The following is an 11,871-nucleotide window of genomic DNA, read 5'->3' as shown; positions in this document are numbered from 1 at the left end:
TTGCATTCTCGTTATAATTATATTATACGTGTGTGTCATAAACACCACGTGGTATAAGCGATGGGGAAAAGCAGGTGCGTGACGAAGAACGAGAGAGATAGAGATAGGGACAGAGAAAGAGAGAGAAAGAAAAACAGAGAGATAGAGAGAGATAGATAAATAGAAAGAGAGAGAGAGAGAGAGAGTCTTTTTTATAATGCCACGAGTGAAAATCTCGCGTTAGCGAATTCGCAGAAGATGAGCAGGTAGGCAGACAGGCAGTCGGGCAAACAGGCAGGCAGGCAGGCAGGCAGACAGACAGGCAGGCGATCAGGCAGGCAGTGCAGTGAAGACGGAAGTAGTGTTGCAGGATGAGTAAGGCTACCTGGACGGGTCTCCAGCGTGGCTCCAGCATGTCCCGCTTCCTCCTCGTCGACTCGCTCGTGGTTGCTGTCGGTCGTTGTTGCTCCGTCCTTCTCGCCTCGCCGAAGGATAATCAAGAGAGGATAAACTTCCTTCCTTCCTTCCTTCCTTCCTTCCTTCCTTCCTTTTCTTCCTTCCTTCTTCTTTTCTTTCTTCTTTCTTCTTTTCTCTCTTTATCTCTTTCTCTCCCTCTCTCTTTTGCACTTTTTTTCTCTACTTTTCTTTCTCTTTTTTTTTGTTTTTCTTTCTTTCTTTCTTTCTTTTCCCGTATTTATCTCTTCTTCCCTCTGCCAGGCCTGTCCTCCTCCCACCCACCCCCTTTCACTCCCCTCCGTCCCTTTGCCACCTCTCCGAATTTTCTCCCTATTTCACCCTTTCTCCGTTTCACCCTCTGTATCCGTATCTTCTCTCTATCCTTCTCTATCTCCGTTCCTCTTTATCTCTCTTTATTTATCTCTTTCTCTTTCTCCCTATATCTCTTTCTCTCTTTGTATCAGAAACACCGCGCGCGCTGTCACGCCGAGAGCCACGTGTATGCCGGCCGGCGGCAAAAGAGAAACTAAGAGATACAGATAGAGGGAGAGAGGAATAACGTTAATAGAAGATAACACTAGCAATGAAAAGCAACCACTCTTTTTCTCCCGTTCTCCCGTCGAAAAAAAGAAGCCCCCGAACGATGATTTCCTACTCGACGACGGACTCTCGTTGTTGTTGATCGTTTTGATGCAGAGAAGAGAGAAGAGACTTCTCTCTCTCTCTCTCCCTCACCCTTTCTCTCTCTCTCTCTCTCTCTCTGTATAGAAGTTGTCACGACTCTTGAAATATTATTTATTTCCTCTTCGTCCTCGGTCACGGCGATGAGAAAAGAAAAAACGTTTTTCTTCGCGGACAACGCTCTCGTTTCGAAACAAATTTTCAACCGTTTTTTAACAATATATATATATATAAATATATGTATATATGTATATATATAACGCGTATGTATATATATATATATATATGTATATTTATATATCCGTCTTCTCTTTCTTTCTCTCTTTCCTTTCCTCTCCTCTCTCTCTTTCTCTCTTTCTCTTTCTCTCTTTCTTTCTCTCTCTCTCTCTCTCTCTCTTTCTCTTTCTTTTTCTCTATATGCGTGCCGATGAAGAATAGGGGGTACCGCGCGCCGGTGGCTGCCGTCGCGACTGTGCGACGCTCGGCGGCAGCTTAGCCGCGAAACCCTCCGGTCCTCGCGAGCACGCGGCTACTGAGTCGGCGCACTGTGCGTTTCGTTCCCGCTCTATGTCCATCTCACTCACTCACTCTTACTCTCTCACTCTATCTCTCTCTCTCTCTCTCTTCTCTCCCTCTCTCTCTCTTTAACACGATCCCCCACCACGTCGACTTCGTTTATCTTCTTTGCGCCCTCGCGAACACTCTCTCCTCCCATCTACCTTCTCTCTCTCTCTCTCTCTCTCTCTCTCTCTCTCTTACTTCTACTTATCATTTTATTCTTCTTATTTTCCTTCCCCTTCTTTTTCTTCTTCTTCTTCTTCTTCTTCTTCTTCTTCTCCTTTTCCAACTCCTTCTCCTTCTCCTTGTTCTTTTTAGTTTCACCTTCCACCTAAGTATCTATGCTCTTGTTTATTTATTCCAATCTTTGTTTAATAAAAGAACAGATCCTTCTAAAATGCGAATAATGATAAATCTAAACCCATACGATCTACATATTTTTTATTAATAATATTTCCTCTTATTTCGTTTCTCTTCTCTTTGATATAATTTCATCAATGACAAATTCAATGTCGTAATCCTGGTGTATAAGTGATTAGATAATTACGCGAAATATTTGTAACGGTATTGGACGAACGGAATGATACAGAGACTTCAAGATATTTTATTTTTTCGTTTATTATTATAATACGCCTTCGTTATTCAGTTTTCGTCTTCATTAAGAGAATACGCGTAATCTTTTATTACATATCGTGCGAAAAATAAAAATAATCAAAAGATTGAAATAAAAAAAAAAAAATAAAAAAAAAGAGAGAGAGAAAGAATCAAAGAGGAAAGAAGAAGACTAATCAAGAAATGAAATGCGACGAAGAAGTCGATCGGAGAGTATCCGTAGTTATCGTTTACGTTAATAATGCGTTTAATTTCGAATGTTGATTTATAACAAGTAAAACATCCCTCGATAGATAGATCGATCTACTCGATCGCTGATGTTTTCTATTAAATAAAAAAAAAAAAGAGAAAAAAAGAAAAATAAAGAAAAGGAAGAGAACAACGATAGGGACGTACGAAACGTCGGACGAGAGACGTCGGAATAGGTCAGCTTTAGTCTGGTCTTACGAGTAGGTCGAATCGATAACAATAACTACATGGATGTCTATACTCTGCTATACGGCAGATACGTCCACCCCACGGGCACGAAATACCTCGTGCTAATTCGATTCTCTCGTATGTACTACGTATCTACGTATGTACGTACGAGCGTATAAACGTCGTGCTTCTTTTTAATCGTCGCCTTTGACGATAGCCAACGATCGGTACTGGCGAGCGAGGGATGCCAACGGGGACGCATGGCAAATAACAGGTGTAGCTAAAAAGTATATGTGTGTGCGTGTGTGTACACATGTATATGTATATATACGTATGTATATATATATATATATATATATATATATATATATATATATAAGGAAGTATATATAAAAAGAAAAAAAATTATTTCTTATTGTTTGGTTTCGCTACGATAAACGAGAAATAAAAAATGTGAGAAATGAAGCAAAAAAAAGTGAAGCTAAGAGACAAACGTAAGGATAAATAAGAAATATTTTGTATTTCAGAAAGTGAGATATAAATTTGTCTAAATTAAAGAAGAAATAAATGTAAATTATAGAGATAGATAGAGAGTGAGAGAGAGAGAGAGAGAGAGAAGGGGGGAGAAAGAGATAGAGGATGATTCAAATATTGTTTATCTTAATAATCACTTCGTAAAGACAGCTAGAACGATACGATTCGCATGTCTACGTAAATATGAATAAATTAATCGCGGCTCGTTAATTAATACGAACAAGTTCAAAATGATTACTGTTATATAATTTATCATGACTCCTTTTACAAAAAAAAAAAGAAAAAAAAAGAATGAAAGGAAAAATACAAAAATCATCTCGATAAGCTCCTACCTAAAATTCTATCCCAGTTCTATATAAATCTAATCGAGCGTTAACCTATTGATCATTTCGCACGAAAATATCTTTCGATGATAAAAATAAAGGGAAAGAAAGTATAATAATGTTAGATGTTAAACGAAACATTTGAAATAATAACGAAGAAAGAATTGAAAAATAAACAAAAAAATTAATTAATTAAAATATATTTGAGCAAGTAGGAGCAATACGTCTGAAACGTATAATAAAGATATTAAAAGTAAAAAATTTATACGTACACACATATACATGTGCACGTACTTGTGAAAAAGAAAAAAAGTACAAAAAATACAGAGAGAAGAGAGAGAGAGAGAGAGAGAGAGAGAGAGAGAGAGAAAAGAGAGCAGAAGGTAAAACGTGATAGGCAAGATCGAAACTGTCAGAGCTATATTCGGAGCGATAACAGAGGGTGAGGCATGGACACAATGCGGAGAAAGCAGGTCGTTCGCAAGGACTTCGGATCGACTAGTTTGTTGTTGTTTGTTGTTTGTTGTTGTTGTTGTTTGCTTGTTATTGTTGTTGTTGTTGTTATGGTTGTAGTTGTGCTCCCTGTTATTTCTCTTCGCTCGACCGGCCAGGACAATGTCGAGCGAATACGACTAACGCGTTCGCATTGATAACGATTCCTAATAGAGAGAGTGAGAGAGAGAGAGAGAGAGAGAGAGAGAGAGAGAGAGAGAGAGACACACACACACAGAGAAAGAGAGAAAGAGAGAGAGAGAGAGAGAATAAATGAGACAGACAAGTTTGAAATATCTCGATCGAAGATACACACTGGCCTATTTTCAGAACAACTCTCAACTTAAAGCAAAGCAGTATATCTCGTAACTGTATATGCATACACAGCTAGTTATAGTTGAGATATACGTATGTGAAATAGAATATATATATATATATATATGTGTGTGTGTGTGTACATATATATATATATATGCATAAGAAGAAAAAGAAAAAACATTAACGAAGAGATAATGTTTATTTCATGGTGATCAATAATCGAAAATCACATGGGAAAGTTAACGAACGCACAACTCGAAATCGCAGTCGATTCTCTCTTTCTCTCTTTCTCTCCAATTCTCTCCTCTCTTTCTCTCTCTCTCTCTCTCTCTCTCTCTCTCTCTCTCCCTGTAGCTGTCGCTTTCAAAGCGACCGAGAATTCAACGAAATATCGCGCAAACACGGCGTCATACTGATGAAAAGATTGTCAATAGCCGTCCAACACCTGTTGCACGGAGTTTAGCGACGGATTTTATTCTCACGCGTACGCCCGCTTGTATTCGTTTATTGGCCTGCGGATTTCACGGTTCGCGCACGCACGCACTCACGCATTCACTCACTCACTCACTCACTCACTCATTCATATGTACCAACACAGTGATACGTAGTACGTATCTATAGGTGGTATGTTTCCGTAGATATCGAGATCGCTTTTCGTCGACACAGGTTAACGTGCACGCGCGCGCACGTCAACGTATACGTCTGTGTGCGTGTACGAGCGAACGCGAATGACACGTACTCTCACTTTAACTCGGTTGATTTATATCAAAATAAAACGATCCTCCTTCCGCCACAATTTGATCGCACTGTCACGCCTCGATCGGTATAACTGAATGTAGATATTTATGTGTGTATATGTTTATGTCTCTCTCTCTCTCTCTCTCTCTATATATATATATATATATATATATATAGTACGTACGATGTATCGTCGAATTGTTACAACTGTTTGTGTTTATAAATACATACATACGGCATTTCTTTTATTCGTCGTTCGATCGGATTGTCAAATCTACGAGGGGAAAAAAAATAGATTTTCCATCTCTCTCTCTCTCTCTCTCTCTACGCGAGCTAAAGGTTCTTTTCGGAATTTTTGGAAATTTTTTCGGAATTTTTTTCCACTTTTTCATTCTTTTATTTTTACTGATATGAATCATAAAATGTACCAGTATCGTCGAATCGGTAATTTCTTTTCTTTCTTTCTTTTTAAACTCTCTTCTTAATTAAGTATTTTTTTACCGAAAATTATATCTACGTTATTAGTCGTATTAATTATGCAAAATATGAAAGACAATTACTATCATTTCGTTCTCGACGATATATCGTATTTTATTATAAATATTTCTATGTATTCGTCGCATAATTTCTATCGTGTTTTTCGAATGATATTAAAGCTGACGTAATCACGTTGAAAAAGTTTTCTCTCATTCTCTGTTACCATCTACTAATTCGTCTAATATTTAACGAACAACTCGTAGATATTTAATAAAGCTGCACGAGACGATGCTATAGAAAATATATAAAATAATGTAATATTCATAGTGAAATATTCATATACATCGAGAAAAAAATTTTTCAATTACTACGATCTAAAATTTATCCGATAGATGTTATTAGATATTAATTCATAGAAAGAGCAAAGAGAGAAAGAAAGAGAGAAAGAGACAAAGAGATACAAAGTTATGGACGAGCTGAGTAAATCGTAGCAACCTCAATCTAGAGGAAAAAGAGAGAGAGAGAGAAAGAGAGAGAGAGAGAGAGAGAGAAAGAGAAAGAGAAATAGAGATAGAGAAAGTGAGAGAGGTGCATTTCGTAGTGTTGTTGATTTTTGCATAATTTATCAGGGTTGTTTGGTTAAGCGAGCCGTTAGGGTGAGTCTCAGAGAGGGCCGCGTCGTGCTCCATAGCTGCTCTCCATGGGGCGACAATTTCAGACACCCTTCGCCAAGATGATTAGCATCCTCGACAGGGACGGATTTCGCTTGGGAAAATTTCAATTTTTCCATTTTCACTAATATCTCAAAATCAAAAAAAAAAAATGAAATTACGACAAAATCCAACAATTCGTTTTGCCAATGCATAAATATTAATTAATAGAATAAATTCCATCAAGTTCTTCTACAAGAAGTAAACCACAAACTCGATTCTATAATAAAAAACAAATACAAACGCAAAGATAAATAAGTAACAAACAAAAAGTATCGCTAATCGTCCCCATACTTTTTTAAAACCGATCCAAAGATCAGATCAATAATAATAATAATAATAAAAAAAAAAAACGCAAGATAAAACGAGTAAAAAAAAGATTAAAAAATAAGAATCATATGAGAATCAGTATTCACTTGAATACCTTAAACCCTTTTAATGTAAATACATCTAATAATCGACATTGTACAATTGCAGGTATAACGTTGGAAAATAAAAGATTCATATTCTGACCGATACAGTCAAAGAGATTATTAAAGAGAAAATTCATTGATGTTGAATCCATTCAAGATCTCATCTTGGAATTCTGAAAATTTGCTGATGCGAAGTCGTGGCGGCCCTGGGTGGCACGTAAGCAAGCATATCGCGAGTATACGGTAGCGTTGTTGCGGATAGGAATGGGTGGACACCCGGTTGGTACACAGGACGAAGGGGTTGCTAAAGGGAGAGGAGGAGAAGTAGGAGAAGGAGGAAGAGGAAGAGGAGTGGGAGTAGGAGTAGGAGTAAGAGGAGGAAGAGGTGAAGAGAAGGGAGAGGTGGTCTTTGCGGGACAAGTTGCGCGTGGGCGAGAAGAGAGACTCGAAGGGAGGCTCGAAAGGGGCTCGAAAGGGACGAAGCACATTCTATACTATACTACTCTACAATAGTTGTTTACCAGAGTCATACTGATCGATACTCGCTGTTTGCTATCAGAGGGAGCCATGCATGCCGGGCGCTACTTGCCCAACACCAAAAGTAAACACCCACCCCCAAGTGCTATCACCCCAACAACACTACCACCGCATCTCTACCAACCAGCGAATTCTCACTCACTCTCTCCCTCCCTCTCACTCTCTCTCTCTCTCTTTATCTCTCTCTCTCTCTCTCTCTCTTTATCTCTCTCTCTCTCTCTCTCTCTGTGTATTCCTATATATCTAATGTTTTCTTCCTTCGTGTTCTGTCTCTTAGGATTTCTCTTATTGGCTTAACAACGATGAGCTTCGGTCAAGCTTTTGACAAGATACTGATTTTATGATCTTAACTAGGCCATTACGCATTGACCCAATTATAAAATTATCGATTAAATACGGCTATGTTAAAAAGTGTAAGAAGAAAATTGTTATCATATTGTGATTAACTCGTTATCCGTCGAGTCAAGCAAAAGTAACTTTCTTTCTTTCTTTTTTTTAAATATATATATATATTCGTCGTTTCGATTTTAAATGAATTTGTTACACAGGTAGTTTAAATATCGACGAATCTATCATCCCTCGACAGATTCCTTTAAACAGTGAATATGGATATTTGCAGTGATAATGACTATCCGCGAAATACAAAAATTCAAATGTCTTCGATTATTTTGATCGACGTTTCGACATTCTAATAATTGATTTTCACTTTAGAATAAAAGAAAGACGAAAAAAAAGAAGGAAAAAAAAAGAGAATAAAATAAAAGAATGATACCGTAGGGGGTGAATTTTTCATAAGTGCATTACATGCGTTACATCCAGCGGAACGATCACGATAACCATACGGAAATAAGTTAGCCGAAATATCAACGAGTGTTTAGAGGCAGTGCACGTGCGTATCGCGCTAACAACGACAACGTTTACCCTCGCCGCTACAAACTACCCTCGTAGGAGTAGGCGCGAACGTTGGGCCGATGAGGAGGAGGAAATGGAGGAGAAGGAGGAGAAGGAGGAGAAGGAGGAGGAAAAGGAGGAATAGGGGTGGAGAAGAGGAGGAGGAGAGGAAGAGAAGGGGTTTGTCTCGGAACGATCATAGTCAGGTCCAGGCCGTTTCGCCTCGTACATTTGCATAATAGCGTCTACGCCGGCCGCGTCCGGTAACGCGATATACCCAGGGAAATAAAGGCGTTAAAGGGGTGTAAAGGCGGAAAAAATTCTACGCCTCGTGAGATTCTCTCTCTCTCTCTCTCTCTCTCTCTCTCTTTCTGTGTCTTTTTTTCTACTTTTTTTCTATTTTTTCCTTTTTCTTTTTTTATTTTCTTTTTTCTTTCTTTCTTTTTTTTTCTTTCTTTTTTTTTTTCCTTCATAGAATCATCGTCCTCGGTTATACGAGAACGCGTTGAAGCTTTCGTGCCTGGGAAATCGATAATATCAAACGAAATGATTCGGTCGTTGTGATAAAAAAAAAAAAAAAAAAAAAAAGAAAACACTAGAATCATTAGAAATGGTAGAGGAAAAAATGATATATTACTTCCTCTTTTCCGTCGATTTATTATTGATCGTTAACGACTTGACTAATTTTCTTTACTTTTTCTAATAAATCAAAAGAGAAAAGTGTAAAAAAGTAAAGGGAGGGGAATGAAAGAAAAAAAATTGTCCAACGATCGATGAAAATCTCGAAATGAAAGTTCGACATAATGGGAATATACAGTATAACTACTTAATAATTATTTCATGGTTATTGCAAATATATCTGTCCGATATCTAACGTTATTTGTGAATTAACGAACGATCATAATTGAAGAAATATATTAACCGTAAAAAAAGGAAAACGGAGGAACATCATTTGATCCTCTTATAGGATAATATCCAAGTGAAAATCAAACGAGTAAATCGAGGAGAGCGAGAGAGAACAGGGATCGTCCGATTTCCATCGAAAACGGCGTCCCTGATAATGATTTTAATACGGAGTCCGCGTGCGGAAAGGGCGAAACACGACGAAAGCCCGAAAGTCGCCGCAAATCCTGCGCAGACGGGAACAGAATAGGGAGACCGGTAAACAAACAGTGAAAATAATATAATTTACAGAGGATTAGGAACGGTCGGGACGGTGTAAGGGATGAGAGAGAGAGAAAGAGAAAGAGGGATGGAGGAGGAGAGAACGGGGAGAGGAGTTCGAAAGGGCCAGAGAAAGGGTTTCGGTGCACGGAATAACTGTTTCTGGTTATAATTGATATCCCGGCAAAGCTCTATAATCCCACCCAGTCGAGTCGCCACCCTCTTGAAAGTCGAAACCAGTCTCTGTCTTTGTCTCTCTGTCTCTCTCTCTCTCTCTCTTTCTGTCTCTGTCTCTCTCTCTCTCTCTCTCTCTCTCTCTCTCTCTCTCTCTCTCTCTCTATGGCGAAAGACGGAAGCCGCAAAACCACGCGGCACATTTCGTTCCGGCTCTTATTTACGGAAACATTTTCGCAATAATTTATATCCAGTTTTAACTTTGAACGGACAATGCCTCTGGCCCGTAGGTTTTTCGAAAAAAAAAAAATTGAAAAGGACGAAGAAAGATAAGAGAAAGAAAGAAAGAAAGAAAGAAAGAAAAAGAAAAGAAAAAGTAAAATCCTTGAAAAACAATCGAACACGAAGTTGATTCATCTTTTCTAATTTTTTTCTTTTAAGTCATCCGGACGCCCTCAAAAATTCTTTTATATTCGTATACAAAAAATTGGTTGATTTACTCATTCCCACCCCCGGCTGCCCACATGTTTCGGAATATCAAAATATTAATCGAGCTTCGATGTTGAATATTTGTTTTACCCTTCTCCTCTTTTTTGTTCTTCTCTTTCGTTCATTTTTTTCCCTCTTCTCTATTCTTTTTTCTTTTTTTTTCTCCTTCTCCGTCCTTCTACCTCCTCCTCCTCCTTCTCCTCCTCCTTCTCTTCCTCCTCCTCGTCCACCTCTATGGCACGAGTCGACAGCACGGTGAATTTCATTTTTGACGAGACAGAGTATCAGCAGCCGCGAAAATAACTTAACGAATATGTATGAAACAGAAGGGTGCACTCTCCGAGAGAAGGTATTCAGCGAGCTGTGTAGAGCCGCGAGGAGGGTAAGTAGAGAGGAAGCTTCCAGATGGCGATCGCATTATTTGAGGGTGGTGGAGGAGAGAAAGCAGAGAGACGAGAGACAGAGAGAGAGAGAGAGAGAGAGAGAGAGAGAGAGTAGAGACGAGAGCGACATGCGTCGTCTCTCTTCTCGTCGTCGGTTAGAGGCGCCTTTCGACGTGTTCGTTTCGTTTTCCCGCGCGTTTCGTCGGACCGCAGCTGGAGATTCGTTGGAGATTCGTCGAGCGACGTGGAATAAAATAGAAGAAAGAGAAAGAGGGAAATACAGAGAGAGATAGATAGAGAGAGAGAGAGAGAGAGAGAGAGGGAAGAGGAAAAAGATAGAAATAAAAAGAGAGAGAACGAAGAGAGGGTAGATATGCGAGGAGGGTGAGAAGAGGATGAAACACGCGAGCGGAAGGAAGTAGAGGAAGTTAGGAACGAATGGGGAAGGGTGGAGAAGGGGGTGGGGGAAGGTGAGTGGGTGGAAAGTGGGAGGGAGGAAGGGGGATGATAGAAGGGAAGAACGAACGAACGAACGAACATACGAACGAAAAGCAACGTCTAGTGGGCCGCGTAATTACGATCCCATTGAAGAAAATGATAAAAAAAAAGAAAAAGGAAAAAAAAGAAGGAAAGAAAAAAAAGGAAAGAAAAAAGAAAGAAGTTCGCAAGCTTACCGCTAATGCGGGCCGAACTGTCTCTCGAAAATTATAAAAATCCTCGGACACAATGGAAAAATGGCTAATATTCCAGTCGAAACGATATGTATATATGTATGTATGTATGTATGTATGTATGTATATGTAGGTATGTATATATATATGTAAGTATGCACGAACGCGTCCGAATATTCCGAATGAAATAATGCGAACGAACGAGCGTGTCCAGAACGTTTATCTGAATGCAACGAATTTCCTGAAGTCTAACGACTCACCGAAGAATTGTACTTTTAACGAATGGTTATCATTATTTTCGGCTTTTTTTTTCTTTATCTATCTTTCTCCCTTCCTCTTACTCTTTATTTTTTTTCATTCTTCCGATTCTTGCACGGGCGCTTGACTTTTTGTAGAAATTATTTTTAATCGGCTCGGTCTCGAGTGAGATCTCCGAAGTAGAGGACCACAAAGGGTTAAAACAGAGAGAGAGAGATAAAAATAAGAAATTATTATTGAACCGTGGAAAGAATTAGTTCGCTGTCTCGTTTTAGATTCGTGCTCGGTGACAAATGAAGTAAAACCGTGGTTTCTTCGATATAGTGCAAATCCGGCCTTTTCCTTTACTTAAATCTGGCTTCATCTAATCCTTGACAAAACTTCGAAGGATCCATTAAAAGAGATTGATCGTCATCTCGTCACACTCGTATCTCCGAATCTTCGTATTATCTCTTTCTCTTTCTATTTATCTATCTATCTCTACTTTGCTTTCTCTCTCTTTCTTTCTTCTTCTTCCTTTGTCTCGCGACTTAACACATTTCAAGGAACGTTGCTAAAGAGCCAGAAAGGCTCTCTCTCGTCTCTCTCGTCTTTCT

The 11,871-nt window shown here is 38.9% G+C and overlaps 1 protein-coding gene across 4 annotated transcripts in view; it reads right to left on the bottom strand.

Moving 5' to 3' along the window:
• LOC127065150 (forkhead box protein P2-like) overlaps window positions 1–1,634 on the bottom strand; it is a 268,844-nt gene extending 267,210 nt beyond the window's left edge. The window contains exon 1 of one of the 4 annotated variants that reach the window (XM_050997110.1): window positions 365–1,634. In XM_050997110.1, coding sequence (XP_050853067.1) covers window positions 365–394 — 30 coding nt within the window. In that variant the 5' untranslated portion in view covers window positions 395–1,634. The remainder of the gene's footprint in view (window positions 1–364) is intronic. The other 3 variants (XM_050997118.1, XM_050997122.1, XM_050997121.1) reach the window with 3 other exon arrangements.
• Window positions 1,635–11,871: the final 10,237 nt, after the last annotated feature.

The sequence above is a fragment of the Vespula vulgaris genome, chromosome 7, assembly GCF_905475345.1.
Source record: "Vespula vulgaris chromosome 7, iyVesVulg1.1, whole genome shotgun sequence".
Classification (NCBI taxonomy): Eukaryota; Metazoa; Arthropoda; class Insecta; order Hymenoptera; family Vespidae; genus Vespula; species Vespula vulgaris.
This window is presented reverse-complemented; position numbering and strand designations above follow the sequence as displayed.